Consider the following 22,480-nt stretch of genomic DNA (forward strand, 5'->3'; position numbering starts at 1 on the left):
AATATATACATATCTAAAAATATAAATATATCGAAAACATGTTCATTTTAAATCATCGAAAATTACTTTGAGCGACGAATATATCCGATTTTGCAGCAAATTAAATTAGAAATATTTGGAAAAAATCTTTAAAGTGTTTGAGAAAAAAATTCGGAAATAATATTGAAATAATTGAAGTTCTTAAAGCTATCGGAATAATTTGTATAATTTAAAATTAATGAGGTTTTAAAAAATAAGTGATCACCCTTATATTGTTTGAGCAACCACCAGCATCAATTATTTAATCGACAATTTTTTTTATATTTTCTCTTTCTGGTTCTAGTTCAATTTTTTTTCACAGATGAAATTTTTAATTTTAAGTTAATTTAAAGCATATATAAAAGCCAACTGCAAAAAGTCTACGTCGTGCGGAAAATCGTAACGAAAAATTGCCAGCTGCATTTTTCCTAAAGGAAACAAAAAGTAACAAAATAAAATAAAATTCATTCGTTCAAGCTACGTCGGAACGGAAACGGAGCGTAACGTTGCGAGCGGATCTGTGGATCGGGTTAGGAACGGAGTGAAATACATTGAGTGGAGTGTGTAGATTGGAGCGTAACGTTACGTTACCAAAAAATAACGACGGGGTCGTAACGCCAACGACTACCACACATACGATCGAAAATTAGAAGTATGACTTTTTCGCGGAAAAAAGTGCTGACGTTATGCGTATGCACGCTGTTGGCACTCATCAGTTTTCCCGGATATGTAGACTGTGCTAACAAAAAGGGATCACAGGCCACAGTAGCGCCACCACCGGCACCCATCGAACCCGAAGCTGTAATCGAAGAGGTCAATGCCAAGCAATTGGAGAAATTATTGACCGAGAAGGATTATGTTGCCGTCTTCTGGTGTAAGTATTCTAAATGTGGGAAGGGGGTTGACACTTTCATTTACACAGTTCCAAATGAATAGAGTAGGTGGCATTACTAGAATTACCCGGTTATCAGCAATCAGAAACAATACCAAAAAATAAAAAAGTGCCTTTTCTCCGGAAAGAACTGGTGCTATAAAAAAATTAAAGAAGTAAAAGAATTATATGGACATACCTACAAAGTGGTTGAACTAAATAAAAATCGAGGGAAAAAGTGTAGTAAAGTGAACTAAACTGTACGGAGCATCGAAACCAGAAGACCGAAATAGTGTTGAGCATTCCAATTCAGTAACGATGGGTAAACATATGTACGTATTATATAAAAACCGCAGCAAAAAATTAAATCACAAAAATGAGTAAAAAATAGAATGGCAAACGTATAACATGCACAACAACAATAAGAAAAGGCAATGTGAAACAAGTAATAGAAAATAAAATCACAAAAGTCGAAATGAATAAAGTAATCGAAAAGCAAAAGAAATTTTGAAATTCTCACACTAAAACGTCTAAGGCAAAAATGTGAACAATTCTGCGCTCGAAAATTTTTTAAATTGTTACGCTGTGTTCATAAATATACATTAAAATAGTATTGGTGACTCTTGAAAAGCTCCGCAAGCATACACGTCTATTGGTAACTGTTTTGTTGTTGTCGCTGATGCTTAAGGATAGCTGCTGTTTCGTATTTTTTTATTATTATTATTTGCTTCTCTAAATATGCGCACATCAGCTGGCAGTAAATGTTTACGAACACATACGAAACAGCGAAATATGAGTGTAGTTGTGTTCGCCAAAGAGGGACAAACAGTTGGTTTTCATGGTGCACCTGTGAAATTCACCTTGCTCAGCCAGAGATCATAAAATAATTTCTTTTCTTTTTCAGAGAATATGAAAGAATTTCTTTTCTGTTCTCTGGCTCAGCTTTCCATGATACCAACAAGCTCCCTCACTAAGAGAATCTAACCGGAGAGCATAAAAGGGTAAAATAATTGTTTTATGTTCTCTGGTCTAGCTCAGTTCCGCTCTTTTCATCAATTGCATTGTGTGGGAGCACTTGAACTTTCCCAACACTGCGAACATTATTCAATATTCTCAAAAAAAAAAAAAAAATTAATGCCTCCCGCGCTGTATTGTTCCATTTATATGTTATTGCTTCGTTCGCGATTTTACCATCATGGGGTACGTACCATTATGTAAATCGCTGAGATGGAGAATAAAAACCTGTTATTGTTGATACCTTATGCTCTTGAAATGCCTTTGAGTTCTAATTCATAAGTTGTGGCATGAAAATGGCCAATAAACTTTGCAACACAACAACAACATTATCCAACACTTACATACGCTCTGTGTTGTAAGTGTATTTAATCAACGGCTGATCTGACCTAAGGCTGACTTAATACTGTTTGAGAAATGTTTTCTGCTACAATAGCAACCACACCATTTGTCCTCCACAGGAGATGGTATTTATTAATTGAATGCTCAGTTACTGGACTACTGATACCAGTGAGCTTGGTGTATAGCTACTGCGTATACTTTTCGTGGTAAAGAAAGAAATATTTCGACATTTTTTGTAGAGCGGAAGATTTTGAAATAGATTATACCTTTTGTAATGATGTAGGCTTACTTGTTTATTTCTTAAATATTGATTGAGTACTTTATTCGGACCTTTTGTACATTATTGATCATACTTTTTTCAATATAGGTTTTTCGTGCAGAAATATTGAAGCATAAGCCGTTAACAGAGCTTCTCCCAGAACGTCTAGAGAAAAAAACAGAAGTTTTGAAATGTTTGGACGTTCTAAAAAGTAGTTATGAGAAAAACGCCTTTAAAATTTATAAACTAAAAAAGTGACGAAAAAAAATCCATTTACTATATTTCTAAATTCTTTACCGCTTTGAGTTGCTTTCAACGCCGCGATAGGATGCACGAAATTTCAAACACTCCTACCTTATTTTGCACATTCGAAATTGCACTCGTAAAAGATTTAATTAATCTGAAGATGCCATCCCAAATTTGCTTTTATAGATAGAATAGAGTACATGAACTCTTCCAATGTATGGACTCATTCGATTTGCAGCGTAAAAGTAAAAATTCTACACACGAGCATTATATGTATATGTGTACATGTGTACATATGTATGCTCATAAAATGGAGAAGACAATCAAAAGATAAAAATGTCTAAATTTTTGCTGAGAATTATTAAATATAATTTTCCTATGGGTGAAAATATACAGGAAAGATCATCATTGTATGAAAATAACGCTTGTTGATTAAGTAAACAATTGAGTTTATGGTATAGAGTAATATCTTTGTGTGTGATGAAAATTGCTTTTCTTGCATTAGAGCCCCAGATGTGGCATCAGTGATGTGTGCATTCGGCAATATCTAAAATTGAAATTATAAACTTAATACTGGCGATAATCGAACAAATGCTAAATAACATGGATATTAATATGTTTAATAGAAACCGCGAAGCGACACACCAATTGGAGTCCATATACATATTTTAAATACTTACATAAGTGTATTCAATCTAACTAAAAATATGCAGCTTGTAAAATCCTTTATATTGGCGTAGTTCCACTATTTTATTTTAATTTTTCAAAAATATGTGTAGCGTTTAAGAAAAACTCAACTTTATCAATTTTACAAAGTTGTAGCGTCATCTTTTGACATATGTAGATTTGTAATTTTCAGAGTAAATGAGAATTGTTTTTGTATTACTGCTCTTATCTTGGATAATTTCGTACTATATTTTTATACTCCCTCAACATGTTGCACTAAGTATAATAGTTTTGTTCACCTAACGCTTGTTTGTATCACCTAAAAATAATAGAGTTATATAGGGTTATATATTCATATGTATACAAATGATAAGGATAACGAGACGAGTTGAATTCCGAGTGTAGTAATTGAGTAAAAATTGAGATATCTTTACGAAACGGAAAATGGAGGAAGAGTTCGCCATAGAACATGTAAAGTGTCATAACTAAGCATGAAATTAAGATATACAATTGTGATTTGGCACTGGGGATTGCAGTAAAAATGGGTACCTGTGGGCTAAAAGGACTTAAGATACCATAACCAAATTCGCTCTGGATAAATCCCTTATGCGCCATACCAACAATATAGAGATAAATGAAATTGGATTATAACCCCGCCCACTCCCCATATAACGGTACTGTTAGGCGTTATACTACTAAATTCGACCGTCTGCAACCAAATTTGCTAAGTAATATTATCCTGACATTCGTACGTTACGGTGTGAAAATTAAACGAAATCGGACTACAACCAAACTTACTCTCCATACAACACAGTTTTAAATTCCATCTAATTCTTGGTTTTGATTCTTGAGAATTGCGAAAGTATAAAATATTCTGTTATGCCCGAACTTAGCATACTTCCTTAGTTGTTATGGACATAATTTATATACTTGAGTAATTTGATATCTCCAACGATAAAATTAACTGCGATATCTCAGATAGGCGTGCTTGTCGACTGAAGTCTCTCATTTACAAACTATGCTTTCTGCAATTTTTGGGGAAATCGTTAAAAAAAATTGATATTATTTCCTTAAACTTTCGTTACTAAAGTTTGTCAAAAGCTTGGTTGGTTTCGGCGGTCCACCGGGTAATATTTTATATAAATTTGCAACTTAATAAAATATCTAGCATAAATCAAGAAATTGTGATATCTTCCGCAAAAAGTTAGAGCGAAATATCGACAACAAATCATTTCCGGCCTCAGAGAGTAAGTCATTCAAATGGCATGTAATTAACACAACCAATTCACACACTGTGAGAGGCGACAGCGAACACGTCAGCAAATTTTAATCGATGACAGTTTTGCAGATTTATTTTTAATTTCATTGCGTTGTCATCTTTCAGTTTTAAATCAGATATGGTGCTCAAACCGTTGCACATATTGGCCAGCCGCAGTCCACCTAGCCAAATGGAATGAGTACATACACACATACATGTCAAATAATAGTCAAAATGCATTAGAATTGGCAATACATACACACAAACATTTTCCTGCACGAACTCTGGCGCAAACACAGCACTTGTAATTACAATTACTAGTACCATTGCTCAAGTACCCACGCCCCTCGATGATCAAATGTAGTGCGGCTGCAGGCGGGCGCTGACAAGGGGTTCAGTTGGCAGTGGCTGAAAGCGGCGTGCGGTCACTCAGCCGCAACCCTAATCGTTGTGCATAAATTTGTATGATTTAATTCAAAAAAATGTTGGCAGTTTAGTGATCATTAATAATCCGCTCTCGCTCGCAAATGCTGCTTTTACCATTCATTCAAGATCTTCGGATACCCCCACAGTTGTATACTAACACACACACACTTACGTATGTTTGTTGTATTAATATTAAATGCATTGTTGCATTGGCTATGCTTAAGGGCTCCTCGTCGTACTTGCATATTCAGACATGCAAAGATGTCTTCTTTTTAAAGACAACCTACTGAAGGGATGCATCATCTTTTACAAAGTAATTTTGATTTTGTGAGATCTAAAAATACATTAACATAAAACGGTAAACACATTCTGCACATTCGGCATGAATGAGCCGCTTTCGAACCTCTACTTTGAAATGGTGGAAATCTCAACAACCAAATGCCATAATAGCTTGGTTCGATTCCTTTCCTTCCTTGTTATCATGTACACTGCTTTCTTGTAAAAAATTCGCTTAAAAAAAATCAACTTATCGATTTGAATTTATATGCTGTATGCTGATCTTACATGCTGACTTAGATCAGTTTGTACCATTTTGAAAGGATCAGATGACAAATTACTCTCAGAATTTAACATTTTAAATTGTTTCTTGATTTTTAAAACCCATGAATGGAAATAAATGATACCTATTTATAGAAGCTGCAAGGCACGAAAGTAAGATGTTGTTAAAACGTATTTTTGTCGTAGGAAGAAGAAATTTTCCATCAAAGAAAGAAGAAAAAAACGCAAGACAATTGCTTATGTCAGTAGACCTGTTGGCACAGTATGCAACGTAGGTATTGTTATTACCCACACCATTTGCCTCTTCTCAAACTGTGAAATATGTTTGAAATTTTATTCAGCGATTGTACCACTCAAGTTATTATTTATAGGTCAAGCGGTCATTTTGGTTAAGGGTTTAGCATGCACTTCTTTAATTTTGAGAAAACGTGGTCCTGGTATGCCTTTCCATAATTACATATACAATTTTTGTGCCTTTGAGAAAGACGTGCGCGCTATTTATTTCTTATTTACTATTTTTCTTTTTTTGCTTTAATTCCAGATGCGCGAAGCTGTATCACCTGTGACAAAGTATTAGCAGAACTCGAAAAAATCGATGATGATACCGATTCATTTGGTGTCGACTTCGTAAAGATTAACGACAAACGACTAGCAAAGCAATACGGAATAAAGAATTTCCCAGCACTCACTTACTTTAGGTAAATAATTAACCAATCTTTAATACATATACTATTGTACATACATAAACAAGGTTACGTAGTAAAACAGTTCAAGATCTCGTGTCCTTAATCTAAAGAAAATAAAAAACCTAGTTGCCATCACGGCAAATACTCTACTAATTAGGTGTGAATTTTCTCAAAATTAAGCAGAATAGCAAATTATATTATTGTTCTTCAAAATAAGTACATAGAGAAACAAAAGCGACATGGAAGGTCATATACACTAATGTAAAAATATTACCCACAGGGAAAAAGAACCAATTATCTATGATGGCGATCTCATGGACGAGGAGGGCGTACTTGATTTCCTCACTTCTCTCGAGGCCATGGACCTGCCCGATCGCATTGAAGAGGTTAATTCAAAGATACTATTAAAGATTATCGAGGATACTGATTTTGTAGCTGTTCTATTCTGTAAGTTCTTTGTTGTGCTCATAAACGTAATTATATTTTATTTTGCCATTTTTAAAAGTTAATTTCATACGTGTTTATGTAGATGATTTTCACATATTTTGTAGTGATATTTGAAGCATTTATATACCTCTTAAGCATCTTTTATGAAGATTTGCATAAACTTATTCAGGCTTCTTTTGGGTTCTTTAAACAAAAGTCCGCAAGCAGTTGCAGTTTTTAGCCTATGATTTGCTTCAGATTGAAATTTTTTCACTTATTCAAAAAACAGCAGTTATGACAAGTTGCAATTTCTTTTACACGTAGATACGTAGACTTTTTACAATTAAACTTCACACGTCAATTTTATGAAATAATAACAGAAAAATAATTGTGACTAAAATTCAAATAAACACAAAAGCTAGGATGTTTTCCGTTCAGGGTACATTAAGTAGAGCGGTTTCAGCTAACCTTTGCATTTGTGACTAACAAAAAAACACAAAGAAATATAGCGTAAATAATAAAACAACCATGTGGAGTCGAATGCGTATCGCTGAAGATAAAAAAGGACAAACTTTAGTTTTGTAATCAAAAACGAAATAAAAAGAAACAAAGTAACAATATGATAACTATGAGAGCAGCTCATAATATACTTCGAGCTCCTCGCACTACATACTACTTAATGCCTACTAGACTTTTGGATTACTACTGTACATAAAACTGTTCTGAAATATCGACTACTACAGGTCCCGATCATGCCACGTGTCCGCCTAGGGTGATGGGTAAGTGAAAGTGTGCATTTAAAGTTGGATTTCGAAACTCGCCTATTTATCAGTCAAAATTGCCTACCCTCCAACTTACCAACTGCATCACCACTACCACCTCTACCATGAAAACTCCAACAACCAACAACAACAATCATTTAATTAAATCTCTTGTATTGGTCTTGTGTAAATAGTCATTAATTAATTTGCTCCCACGCACTTCATCCTGCACTGAATGCCATGTCCTGAGTGATCCATTTAGCTCTTTTTATCACCTTATGACGAACTTCTATTGTTGCCAATACACTCCACTTGTTTGTAAATATGTATATATGTATGTATATATGTACAAAAATATGTATATTTGTATATGCTGGTATTTGTGCTGATGTCTGTATGCGAAAAACTAACGGCATTTGTATTGTTCTCTAAAGCTTGCCTTGCTTGCTTCTGCCTTAACGCTTCTTTATGAAACAAAACTTAAATTGCTTCTGAGTCGGAGGATGTATGTATGTATGTATTCTTAGATATACATTATCTAAGCAAGTATGTATATGTATGGTATATGTATGTATATGTAAGTAAACGTATCAACCCTGTACATTAAGTCGATATAGAAAGACAAATAGTCCATCAGTAAGTATATTTTGACCTTTGAACACACATTTGGAGTTTTGATTCAAAGAGAATACTTATGGTCACCGAAATGAAAATGAAATGGTTAAAAACAGACACACAAGTGTACGAATTTATACTTATATATGAACATATGTAAGTTGCTGGTGGTTAGTGAAATTCTTGAGACCTTGAGGATTAATTACGTTAGAACTCCTACGCTCGGATCAGCAGGCGCTGGTTATTAACCTTTCACTACAAACATACATTCACTCATTCCTTGTTCACAAAAATAAGAGTGACGGCATTAAATTAAATATAATGATTGTTTACTTTATAACAAAAACAAAATCAATTTTCTAATTTTTTATAAAAAAAAAATTCACATTCGGTAATGATTTGTTTTTTAAGCAAGTTTGTAAAAATAATAAAAAAATAAATAAAAAACTTACATATGTTTCATGAAAAAAATGCTTATACGAGAGATTGACTAGGTCATCCTCTAAGGGTTACCCACTTTCATAAAATTTCAACAGCACATTCCACTTTGTCTAATATTTTCGTAGGTACCTTTCGAATCATTAAACCTTGAGTGGCCTAATTTGTTCAGCAAGAAAATATCCCCTATTCAATAACATCTTTGACCAAGGTCCGTACCAGTAGTATACTATAATAACAAATAATTCAAATTTGCCTAGTCTTACCTCAAACTTGAAATTCTTTTATTTACTGAACTCATATCAGAACTACTCGTCCTCTGCCTTCCGAAGATTGTCTTACTTCAAATGGTCTCTCAGTGCGCAAAGTTGAAATTTGAGCTGAGTTTACGTCTAGAATGCGTTCAATATCACATTTGTTTTGGAATTGCTGAATCACATTATTATTATTTGCGTTTGTGTATCCCTAGAATTGGGCAATATAGCTCCATGGCTTGAAAAATGTGTATTGAAAAAGTTGGTGCAGACATTGTTCTTTCTTTGAAAAAAATCTAATACAATAAGATAACTGAAAGAACAGGAAATGCAATTCATTTAATTTATTTTCGTAGCAGACTCGCGAATACAAATATTAGACAAGTTCATATGGCTCGTATGTTTTATCAACGACAACAAGATGCCCACCCCACCGGTAGCTACAAGAAAGCCGCATAAAATTAGAAAAGTAAATTTAACAAACATGAATACAACTCTAACTAAGCCAAATACATACATGCATATGCACCTACAAAAACATTTGCCAATTTAGACGCTGACGGCGGACGAATTTCATCGTGGCATGCTTCTTTGTATGAGAAACTCGGCGATATGATCTGTGACTGCATGAAAGAATACTCGATTGTAGCAGCAAATGTCTGGGATTGTCGCCAGCCTAAAGGTGCTGGCAGTAGCGCTGTGTGGGCGTCTCCGACATTTTATTTTCATTTGAATTTCTAATAATTACTACTTGGAGAATTCATTTTTAGTATTACTTCTTCGAATATACAAACATGCTTTAAGCCAATAATTAACCTGTGGGAAATGTACTCGCAGATTTAAGCTTTGATGTCAGAAAATATTGTTGTGGAAACTTAAATGGTTGATTAAAGTGTGACATGGCCCCGCATCATGTTAAAACCTTAACCCTCAATACCTTTATGACCCATTTGCGAGGAAATATAATGAGTCAACATACACCGATAATGGTTTCCATTGGCTATTATGGCGTTTTCAGTGTACAAACGCAATTGCGCGACTCCTTATTTTGATGGACGAGCAGTATTTTACGGTATGACCAGCATCGAGCCGAGAATACTAATAACGGTTTGGATAAAAATAGTGAGAGATTAAGATTCGAGCGCCCCAATTTCGACCTTCGTAGACTAGAGCATTTTTTATTTGGGGCATCTTAACCACACACTCTCATTTGGAAGCACACCGTTATTTTCCTATCCAAACGAAACTTCTGTATGAAGTGAAGCGCCACCAGATCGCCAGTGCATTCGACTCCAACAATAAAACAGAAATTAATTCAAATTTAAAATTATAATCTTTATAAACAACACCACCTTAGGAGAACAATGATGTGGCGCGTATTTGGATTTAAATATCCGCATCGAATGTGGCAACAACACCGGTTTATTCACACACGTACCAAAGGCTGCTGGGAGCGACACACGCACCCATACACTCACCGCGTAAAGAAGTAAGAAGTGCAAAGCAAATCCCGCGAACTGTATTAGCAAATAATTTTTGAGCGCTTGCATGTGTGCGTCTCTGTCTGTGTGTGCGTGTTCTGGCGTGATTGTGAAGCGTAAAGTAAAATGAGAAATCACGAAGAAATCGTGGCCGCGGCCGCAGCCACAGGCAGGTTAGTGTCCACCTACAATCGCTGATAAAAATAGCATAGAAACGATTTCGCGCCAGCGGCAAGGCGAACACAAAGGGGCAATAAGAAAGAAAAAAACAAGAAACGCGGCGACAAACACATATTGATTTTCTATTCTTTTTATGCAAACCTACTTACGTAGTAGTCATACATACATATGGACCAGCACACACTTGCAATTTGGCATGTGTGTATATGATTTACCATGCGAACCTACATTTGTATAGCTTGATTTCAAATTTACAAGCAATGAACTCGTAAATAATATTCTCAAGGTCAACTTTTATGGACATATCACATTTACGTCTATGGCGAGAATGAAAGTAAACGAGTAAACGAAAACGTTGAACAAATACAAGGCTAACGTCTTCCAAAAGATCGGAAAGGATCCATTTTGTTGCTGCGTTCGGGTGTCAAGCTAACGATTCAATGCGTTGTAGATACAAAGAAGGATACAATCGTCTACAATCGTCTATTATAAAAGTATCGAAGCCAATCTTAATATCCCAAGCGGTTGGCTAGTTTATTTCCATAACATTGTGGATCCTATGCCAATAGCGAAACCTATTTGCTGGAATTGCCCACTACCTTCACTTACTAGGATTATAGACATACTCGTGTTGCTATTGGGATTAATTTCTTTGCTAGCTAGCGTCGTCCCACAAGCTGCTGCTAACCATGTATTCAACATTAGTTGCTAGCACTTTTATGTATGTAGTAATCCCGAAGTCGGTTCCTTTCCGACATCACAACATGAATGGCTAATGTTTTCACCCAAAAGGAGGTGTTTTAGGAATGCAATTAAAAATCTTCCCCTATTTTTCGTATCGCCGACTAAAATGCAAAACTGTTCTTGTGGGGGCGTAAGCAGTGGCCTGAATTGCGGTGGGAAGTGAGCGGCAGACAGGGGCTCGCAGGTTGGCTAGCAGTCTGGTCCACTTTGTGTTGCAGTTGCTTTTCATGGCGCTATTTGGTGTGGCCTACAAGTGTCTCGTATGGGCGAAGGCGAACATAGCCAGCGCGTGTGCCGCCATTGAATGATCTTCGCCATGTTCTTGTTGGCTGCGACTGTCCCGATTTCGCCGCTGGCAAACGCTTTGTGTAAATGGCTTGTGAATTGACAGTCGAACATTAATTTCTGCGCTTGGACGGACCAACCGAATTTTTAATTGCATTCGCAGTAAAACACATAATTTAGTTTGGGTGCAACTTGAGCAAGCGCACACAAACACAAGCACAATACAATAGCTAGCTATCCGAACATAATTATATAGCCGCTTGTGTGTTGAGTGAAATTTAAATGTAAAACATTTCATTTTGAGAGAAATGCGAAAGGTTGGCACTGCCGAAATTGCACTTTAAATCGAAATACCTGGTGTATACCTTTTGGCTTTTTTCGTGTTTTAGCTTCTTGTGTTTGATGTACTGTAATGGGGGGCGTATACGCGAGCAACTTGTTCCCACTTGCATATCATATGAGTATACACAATTATGGGCGTGTGCGGTCGCAGGGCACATTTGGAGACAAAGAATTTCTGTTTTACAAATGCAACAGTCGTTAGTGTCAGCAATTCTCATGTCTACTTGAGGTCTTGTGCATATGTATAAACTTAAGTATTTAGTAATATAAATTTGTTTCATCGCAGCTCCAGTTAAACGGTAAGGCAAACCCACAGCCATGTGCATATTTATATCACAAAGAACGTTCCCTTAAATGGAGCTGTCTTCCACGTTTCGTTAAAAACGTTTCGGTTTTTTGATCAACCATTCTCCCATTACAACAAGGCAATTATCCTGCCAATGATTATGTCACACGAACTCTTGACCATAAATCCTGACATTCTCGCACACTCCTCCTATGTCGAATACCGTGGAGTAGTCAGGCTTGTTTCGAAGCAACACATTTAACTTTATAGACGGTGAAATGCCTCATAATCGGACACCCACCGTCCAGCTATGGGACCTGTCCACATATGGAGGCGTCTAGTGTTAATGCTCGTATTGGTCAATTGAAGAGTGAATTAAGCAATCTGATCCCTTCATAGAAAACTAAAACATTCGTAATTACAATTGCAAATGGCGGACATTTACCACCATAGCCAATCTTTGTGAGGTAAAATGTTGTTGCTTTTATGGTAGCGTATCGCTTCGAAATAGTTGTCAAGAAGTTTCCGTGAATTATTATTGTTTCCACAGTGGAATATGAAAAATTCAAAATTAACTCATTTTATTACTTAAAATCGTTGTTGTGGCCATAAATTGCTAGTAAATATAATATGTAAACGTATGAGCATTTGGCTCTGCACACATCTCCGAACTGTAATGAGTAATTTCACGAAATTTATGCGTTAAAAACATTTTAATAAAATACACAATCAAATGTAAATTTGGCTTTGGGCCAATTAAATTTCACTTAGAACTTGGTAAGAAAGATGATAGCAACGGACTAAGAAACGACTTTGTATGTTGACTTGGTGGCAGTTTTGATTTTCTTGTTTGAAGGACATCGTTTGTATTTAGTGAGGATTTGCAACAAAAAAAAAAGGAAAACAATCATATATAAATTTAATTAAATATAAATAATTATACTTGAAAATATAAAAAAAAATTAAAACAAAATATGATACAACTACAATGCTCGCTGTTCTTCAATGAAATTTACCACACCACGCTTTCGGTGTGTAGGTGTATTTTCACGTTGAATTCTCCCGATTTGCACGAGCATGCGCCGTTAATATAGAAAGTCAAAAGAAAGAGAAGTCGGTAGCTTACAGAGAAAGAGGTAAAGCTTTTAAACTTTGAGAATGCTCTCTTCACAGAACCAGAATCGTTTGTTTACATGTTCGCAGCGAACAATGCATTTACTTAATAAATATGTTACTGTTTAACATGGCTATGGGGAAATTAGAAAAAGCGGAAAAATTAGAGGAATAAATATCACTTTAATTTATCACAATAAAAGAATTCTAGCAATTCAATAAAATTCTGTTCTGACGGGATTATGCGGAAAATGCGAAATCAATGTGAATGCAATATATCTGCGGAGCTGACGCCGATTCTGAAATCTCAACCTAATACAATAGGTTGTAAATTTTCCGTTAAGAATAATTAATTTTACTATTTTTGAATGCTAAAAGCTTGCGTCCATTTGTTAAATATTTAAAAATAAGTCTCTAAGCTAAAATTACAACTATGACTTGAATTCATACTCACAAACAGATGTTATGTATATAAATAATGACAGAGGACAATTCTTTGGTATAGCATATGTATGTACATATATATGAATTTCAGGCTAAATATTATGTTTAATTGTGCATGAACTTGAAATATGAAATATAATTCCCTCAGAAATAAGCCCTCAATAAAAGATTAAACAACCTATGAACATAAGTTGAATGCAAACAAATTGAATACGACAATACCTATACACATAGCCACATATATATACATACACGCGTAAAATCACACGTACACGCAGCCACATAGTATATATATCTACAAAAACACGCGCTCAGCGCCGCCTCACATATTTGTACTATAATGTAGATACCTCGCACCGCCCCGCATTGTTATTACACATATGTAGTATGCACGGCATTCGCTGCTCAACGCCTAAAATGCACCCGATTCCCGATCGAAACCTATCGATTCCTCCATAAATACAGTATTATTGTTGCGATTATCAGAACTCGATATTAACAAATATCTGTTCCACCCCCGAACAGATAAGCCGCAATGTCGCAAGTGTGCCAAAGCTTTGCAAGAACTGGAGAATATCGACGATGAAGCAGATCAGTTGGGCATTGGTTTTGTCAAGATTCATGATGAGGCATTGGCCGAGGAATATAATTTGGGCAATCTTCCAGTATTGGTTTACTATCGCCATCAGACGCCGATCATATATGAAGGTATGAAGAACAAGGCAATTACTGCCCTTTAATGGCCGCACATCACAGCTATCCTAATCCCCGTTAGATAAAGATTATGCTATATAATATATGTATTATCCAGGTGAATTGTCCCGAGAAGAGGATGTCTTAGAATGGCTGGTGCAAAATAAATCTACCGGTGATGAAGATGACGTCATAGAAGATGTTACGGCCAAAACGCTGTCCACACTAATCAGCAATATCGATAATCTGGTTGTATTATTCTGTACGAATTCGAAATTATAATACTTCAAATATGAATACTGACTGAATAATGATTCTCATACGTTTCACAACTAGATGATCATGGTAATGATGATTCAATGACCGTATTGGAAGAGCTAGAACAAATTGACGACGACTGCGACAAACACGGTATTCAATTTGTGAAAATTGACGATCCAAAAGCCGCAGCCGAATATGGAATCGATACGGTAATGCATAACGAATGACAATTTTGAGAAACCATACATTTGATTAATAAAAATGTTTATGCGCGCGCGTGTGAACAGATTCCGGCAATAGTATATTTCGAAAAACAAATTCCAAATATTTATGACGGTGATCTCATGGCTGAGGAGCAGATACTCCACTGGCTGGTGGGACAATTAGAGCATGACGAAATCGAGGATGTTACAGATGAGATGCTTGACAAGATGGTGAAGGAAGGCCGTGTTATGGCTGTGCTATTCTGTAACTATACCAATCAATTGACTACTTCTGATCCTCTTCTGCCTCATTAGCGTGCCGTGTTAATGACTCATTTCCCCCATTTTAGATGATAACAATGATAAGAAATCACAGAAAGTACTCGAAGAATTGGAGAATATTGACGATGAATGTGATGCATTGGGTATAACTTTTGTGAAAATTGACAATCCCGAAGAAGCCATCGAATACGGCATAAACAAAGTTCCTAAACTAATTTACTTTGAAAAAGGCATTCCAACGATTTACGAAGGCAATCTTGAGGACGAAGAGAAATTGCTGAAATGGCTCGAGGAGCAAACCACTTCCGATCAAATTGAGGATATAACTGACGAGATGTTGGATTTGATAATAGAAAAGATGCCCTATGTCGCTGTGCTCTACTGTAAGTTGTTGCATGAAATTTAGCTCAAATTGGCGAATGAAGCTAGTACGAGCTAGCCTAAGCGATCTCGTACTCGCTGCAGTGATATTAGCCTTATTTGCAATAATACATTTTCCTTCCAGAAAGGAAAGCAAAAATTACCCAATTTGTACATAGTCAGTTTATTTAGATGTAGATATTCGATGTTCGTGCGTGAGTGTGTTTTGCGTGAAATAGATGTTGTTGCAATCTTCTTTCATGGTGTATAAGTAAGATAGAACGTAAAGCCTTTTTGCGCTAAGCCTAAATTATGCTTTATGTGCTCACTTGGGTATTAATGAATAAAAATATTTATTAAACTAAAATTATCGCACAAACTACACAGATGTCTGCACAGCCAATAAATGTAGCGCCAAGATCAGGTCAGTTACAATCAAATATGTGTATGGCCAGTGCAGGCAATTATTGAAGATTACCTTATAATTCCGATCCAATTACAAACCTAAACTTAAGACGGTGTTATAAACCTCTCTCAGGATCATATATTGTTAGCAATGACTTATTAAATTTTTCAGTATAACGAAAAGCGGCTGACTAGTATTTAGAACTACCACAAATGGTTGTGCAAGCATCTGTGTCGTCTACGTGAGCTCTAAAGTTTTGTTGCGATCGATATTTGTTGTTGTGTCTACGAAACCTAACCACTAACATCTGATGAAGATCTGAGATGCGATTTTGAATAGGTCAGTAATAGTAGATAGTCTTAGGCGATAGAGTTTCTCCACTCACGTTTGGCATTTAGTAAATTAGTGTATTGAAGTTTAACTGCAACAGGAAGAATTAGGGTTTTTGTATCTAAAAACTTCTTTCGTTCAAAGTATTGATGGTTTTGTTCATTTTTGTCCCCATAGACGACAAGGACCAAAAGAAATCGCAAAAGGTACTAGCCGAACTGGAGAATATCGACGATGAGTGTGATCAAAATGATATCGCTTTCGTCAAAATTGATGACGATAGTGAAGCGAAGGAGTGGGGTATCGATGAAATACCGTCGATTGTCTTCTTCGAACGTGGCATACCGCATATTTACGAAGGTGATTTGATGAAAGAAGACGAACTCTTGGGTTGGCTCGTACATCAGAAGCGTCACTCGGAGATCCCCGAAGTTACCGACGAGATGAAGGATAAGTTGGTTGAAAATACTGAACATTTGGCCGTGATTTTTTGTAAGTTTGTATCCTTTTCGCAATATTATAACTTGCGACACTATTTTTTGACCACCAACTGTACATTTAGTGTAACAAAATTTGAGATCGGATACCTTTCGACTATAATTTGTAATACCCTTCACACTTTAAAGAGGAAAGAATTAATAATCTTTGCTGTAAAATAATTGTATGTGTTGAATGCGTTCCGAACAATCTTTGCTATTTTCGACCCAGTGCACATTTTCATATTTTCAATGTTTCATTTGTATTGTTTTTTATCAAGAAAGCACCGAAAGAAAAACTTGACATGTTCTAACGGATTTTATGTACTTTTGATCAGATGACAAGGATGATAAACAAGATATTCGCGTACTCAACGAACTGGAGAATATTGACGATGAACTCGAAAAGGAGGGCATTGTGATCGTACGCATTGACAATGCCGCCGAAGCTAAAGAATACGGTTTAGACCATTTGCCTGCACTCATTTATTTCGAGAACAAAATACCAGCACTCTACGAGGGCGATCTAATGAACGAGGACGAAGTATTGGAATGGCTGATTTTGCAGAAGCGTACCGCCACCATTGAAGAGGTCACCGATGAAATACTAGTCGAGTTAATCAACGACCATGAATATGTAGTGGTATTCTTCACCGGTCCCTGTGAGCCGGGTGAAAAATGCGATAAGACATTGAATGCATTGGAGAGCATTGACGATGAACTGGATGAAGCAGGTATCATTTTTGTCACCACCGAGGACACCAACATCGCCAAGAAGCACAACATAAAGAGTTATCCACAATTGGTATTCTTCAGAAATCGTGATCCATTAGTTTTTACTGGCGATTTAGATGATGAAGACGAGGTATTGGCATGGATCACAGATGAAGACACTCTTGAGATTCCGGGTAAAATTGAGGAAGTGAACACGAAAATGTTGGATAAGATACTGTCGGAAAATGATCACGTGGTGGTATTCTTTTGTAAGTGAAAGAAGATCAAAGTCTTTTGGACACTTCTTATGCACGCTTTTTCTTGTAACCTTTTTACAGACCGTGAGGGCGATAAGCGCGCACAAAAGATTTTGAATGAACTGGAGAACATCGATGATGAATGTGAAGAAAAGGATATTGACTTTATCAAAACTTCGGATCCTGATGTTGATAAAGAATACGATCTAGCTAGCTTGCCGGCATTAGCATTTTACAGACACAAGTTCCGCACGATATATGATGGTAAGCAATAGTTGGAAGTTCATTCTTATGTATATAATGATTTATAGCAATTGTCGATTCTTGTATGCTTCAGGTGATCTCATGAAGGAGGAAGAAATTCTGGATTGGGTTATCGACCTCCATGAATCCACAGCTGACGTTATCGAATCTGTCGATCGCAAAACTTTGCAAGTTCTGATTAACGACGTAGAACACTTGGCTGTGTTTTTCTGTAATATACATAGTTTAAATCAATTTGCATTCTCTGATTCAAAATATACACTTATTTAGATGATGACAAATGCGAGTCGTGTCCACAAATCTTGGAGGAATTAGAGACCATTGATGATGATACCGACAAGCACGGCATACAATTTGTCAAATCGAATGACGTGAAGTTGGCGCATGAAATAGGAATTTTTGCATTCCCAGCTTTGGTCTATTATGAAACGGGCGTTCCAATCATGTATGACGGTGAGTTGGGAAATATGCTCCGTGTACCTAAATACTAAAACGATATATTGCATAAATATGTAATCACATGTTTCTACTTTTTCCGACAGGTAATCTCAAAAATGAAAATCGTGTGTTGCAGTGGCTGATCAATCAGAAGAGTAAGTGTTCTTTGTTCGAAAGTTTTGTTTTCCAGTTTCGGTTGCGAACACACATACAATTCTATTCCTAGTCCTTTAACACGAGACACACACGCCACATACCATTAAGACTCAGTCAATATATTCATATTCTTTGACTCATGAGATTCCTTATTTATGTAGTATGTATATTATACACACACTGAGATCTCAGTATATCTACCTTAGTGAATACACCGATTGAGCAATGATAAAAAATAAAATTTGTTAACTTTGTTAGCGCCATACATTGAACGTATGGCTAAGCGAATTATCAAAGCAATTCTGACAGTCTAGGCCATATCCATAACGAAGAGGTGCGTATATTTAGTTGAATGAAAAAAACATACTTTTGTAGTTTATGAATACGTCTATCGTTTACGTATCAAAGCCTTCATTACTCATGTGCATTTTTTGAATTCAAATTGACTCACCTGATTTTCAACCACATCCCTCTACAGCTCGTATTACTTTAATCGAAAATACTTTTTCTGTTAATTGAATACCGCTTTCAATGGTATTAAGTTGAAAGCTTTGGTCAATTATCAAAACTAAACTGTTGTCGATACAGGTGAGGATGATGATGATGATGATGGTGATGATGATGATAATGACGACGATGACGACGATGACGATGATGACGATGATGAGGAAGATATCGACGATGACGAAATCAAAAATCAAATTAAACGGAGAATCAAAAAAGGACGAAGGTACTTTGATAAAGACGATGACATTAACGAAGACAATGACGATGACGATGATGATGATGACAATGATGACGACGACGACGAGGATGAAATAACCAAGTTGGTTTACCCCAAAGCGGAGAAAAGTAAAGAAGAGGAACTAAAACGATTAAAAAAAAATATTAGGACACAACAAAAAATTGATGAAGATGATGATGATGATGACGAGGATGTTGATGACAAAACTGATAAGAAATATAAACTAATCAAGCGTAGAATTCCATACGACGAAAACGATGAGGATAATGAATCCGGTGATGACGATGCCAATGATGCTGGGGACGACGATAATGACGACGAAGGTGATGATGAACCACACATGCGAGTGCGATATAGAAAGCCGGGGTCACGAAGAGTACAATTTAAAAAAATAGTTTTTAAAAGTCGTTTAATAGAGACAGACGACGATAATGATGACCAAGAAGATGATGATAATAATGATGATGATGATGATGGTGATGGAGATGGTGATGATGATAATGATGATGAGAATGATGATGGTTATGAAGATGATGATGTTATTGATGACGATAATGATGATGATGATGACGAAGATGAGGATGATGATGTTATTGATGACGATAATGACGATGATGACGATGATGACGACGAAGATGAGGATGAGGATGATGAAGTTGAAAGGCAAAATGTCAAAAAAAGAAAATACATCTCAATGTCACAACGAAAAAACCAGCGCCGTAAATCGGAGGATAATGATGACTACGATGATCGTAGTAAAAAACAATATCAGCGCAGCAAACCGAATAGAAGCAAAACGAATAAGGACAGAAATGACGATGACGAAAACGAAAACGACGACGAGGACGAGGACGAGGACGACGACAATGATGATGATACGAAAGATGTTAAAAGTCATCCAAAATTGCGCAAGCCAATAAAACCTCAGAAAATTCATCAAGCTACTGAACTTTGCAACAAACGATTCTTAGATAAGTTAGGTAAATCCTTAGAAACATTGTTGGCAAACGAAGACTTAGTATTGTGGCACTCCCCACCCCTCCCCTTATTGATGTAATTTACATATAAACGAGTATGCTCACGACCTACCTATTAATTACTACATTTTAATTAAGAAAAAATTAACATCGTGTATGTATATGTTTATCTTAACCGATACAGGATATACCATAGTGTCAAAGCATAATCGTGCAATGCCGAAAGGCACACAAGCCAATCATTTCTTACCGAAAGCTGAAGGTAAAACAAACGACTTAAATATGTTCAAAATTTTGGCTCAAATCAGCAACAGTAACAGTGCTTTTCGTGTGCGAAAGTAAATATATGCATCGAATTTGTAATTACCATATATAATGCGTCCTGAAATACATAAGCCACCCAGCAAAATGCTTTGCACGATTACGTAAAGTCCTCCTGAAAGGGTTTCATGTTGAGTTCCAAATTGGTTTACGAGATGCATTTGGAAACGAAAATATGATACTAATATAAATCTTTTCAAAACTAAAAACACCAATACACTATTACCTATCCACTTAGGGGGCAGAGGGAACTTTCCCTAAGATATAATGGCCCATGTAAACGATGATACATTTCGGGGTTTAATACTTTTTTTAAGAAAAAATATAGAAACTTCAAATTTAATGGGAAATGTTTATTATGATAGCAATGAACATTCTTTGGCATTTATTTTTTTACGCCACAGATGGTCCATCGGTTGAGTCCAATTTTCGATGACTTGTTCGAGCATTTCGATTTGTAACCCGCATAGACATTAGACTTTACGTATCCCCAGAGGAAAAAGTCTAACGGTCGCCATTGATGATTACGTTATTACTGGCGTAATTTTTTAAGAATAACCGACCGGCTTCAGTTCTTGTACATGCTATATAGCTAATTGGATATATGTAGTACATATCGCACGGGATGAACAGATTTAGTGCTATTTCATTACCCATATTTAGAAAATGGTGGATTTAATTCATCCTTAATAATCTTATAAGAGCATCATATGGTATATATTCTGGTACTTTAAGCATGTAAATTTTAATTCGAATAAATTCCAATTTACAAAAATCCATATTCTTGGATATATGAATGACCCCTTAATGACGCTATTTCAGATGATATCTGTAGTCGTGTGTGTCCAATCAGGCCAATATTTATAAATTAGCTCTTAATATAGGTGCCTCAGTATGCACGAACGCTTGAAATCAATAATTCGTAAAATAATGCAAGTTTAGAAAGTTTTGAGTGAACTCTGTAAGTGGTGCATTCGATCACAAGCACTAACCAATTTTGTCTATTGACTATCCGTAGCCTAACTCGTGCCCCTTAGCCAACAGCCTAAAGGAAATGCGATTGTGTTAAACAGTTTGAAAATGTATGTCCCTTAACTAATGTCTAATAATTTGTATGTACATACATATGTATGCAACCCACTATAAATTTTCCCAAATTGCCTAACAGCAACAAAAATTTTTACAATTTCGTTTGCTCATTCGGCAATTTTACTGATTTTCGAAGATTCAACGAACTAACAACAAATACATTAAAAATAACATAGCTGACACAATGTTTTTACGAAAAAGACTGCAACTTGATTTTTTCGAGCGAACAAAAACCAAGTTAATAAAGGGGATTAATAACAAAATGCAACAAGTATAATCATTGTCGTTTGTGGATGATTTCTTTTATTTTTGAGTTTCTTATTTTATAAGTAATGGTTGTATTTGTTTAATTATTAATGCGTACTTATGTCCTAAACTAAAAGCAAAATCATTCTTCCTGTAATATAAACTACATTTATGTGAAACAAACAAAAAGAAAAATGAAATAAGAAATCTCAAACCAACTGAAAGTATTTAAAATATAATAAATACCAAGAAAAATTGACAAATTGATTATAAATATATTTAGATATGTATATGGAATTAAATAAATGATTATAAAAATTAGTCACTCATATCGATTTGAATACAATTGAATCGCTTAGCATATATAGCACATACTTAGAAGAATGTCAGCATCAAAAGCATTTTGTCAGTTATAAATTCTGTTTGTGTCAATTTTGTGTGTTTCTTTGGCTGGGCATACAAAAGAGCATATTGTGTGATGAAAGTACTAGTAGGTGAAGCACGCTTTGCTCCAAAATCCATATTAAAATTTTCCAAATTTTATTTGAA

The 22,480-nt window shown here is 35.7% G+C and overlaps 1 protein-coding gene across 13 annotated transcripts in view; it reads left to right on the forward strand.

Moving 5' to 3' along the window:
* Positions 1-22,480, forward strand: part of LOC108973243 (FK506-binding protein 5) — a 36,934-nt gene that overhangs the window by 231 nt on the left and 14,223 nt on the right. For 2 of the 13 annotated variants that reach the window (XM_018940343.1, XM_018940344.1), the window contains exons 2-17: positions 323-892; positions 6,200-6,356; positions 6,625-6,791; positions 7,514-7,549; positions 14,239-14,421; positions 14,525-14,668; positions 14,743-14,876; positions 14,955-15,135; positions 15,221-15,535; positions 16,426-16,740; positions 17,063-17,707; positions 17,777-17,959; positions 18,033-18,170; positions 18,230-18,412; positions 18,502-18,552; positions 19,142-20,278. In XM_018940343.1, coding sequence (XP_018795888.1) covers positions 673-892; positions 6,200-6,356; positions 6,625-6,791; positions 7,514-7,549; positions 14,239-14,421; positions 14,525-14,668; positions 14,743-14,876; positions 14,955-15,135; positions 15,221-15,535; positions 16,426-16,740; positions 17,063-17,707; positions 17,777-17,959; positions 18,033-18,170; positions 18,230-18,412; positions 18,502-18,552; positions 19,142-20,278 — 4,189 coding nt within the window. In that variant the 5' untranslated portion in view covers positions 323-672. Of the gene's footprint in view, positions 1-322; positions 893-6,199; positions 6,357-6,624; positions 6,792-7,513; positions 7,550-14,238; positions 14,422-14,524; positions 14,669-14,742; positions 14,877-14,954; positions 15,136-15,220; positions 15,536-16,425; positions 16,741-17,062; positions 17,708-17,776; positions 17,960-18,032; positions 18,171-18,229; positions 18,413-18,501; positions 18,553-19,141; positions 20,279-22,480 lie in introns of those variants that run through there. The other 11 variants (XM_018940336.1, XM_018940340.1, XM_018940339.1 and 8 more) reach the window with 8 other exon arrangements.

The sequence above is a fragment of the Bactrocera latifrons genome, unplaced genomic scaffold (genome assembly GCF_001853355.1).
Source record: "Bactrocera latifrons isolate USDA-ARS-PBARC rearing strain unplaced genomic scaffold, ASM185335v1 scaffold_47, whole genome shotgun sequence".
Classification (NCBI taxonomy): Eukaryota; Metazoa; Arthropoda; class Insecta; order Diptera; family Tephritidae; genus Bactrocera; species Bactrocera latifrons.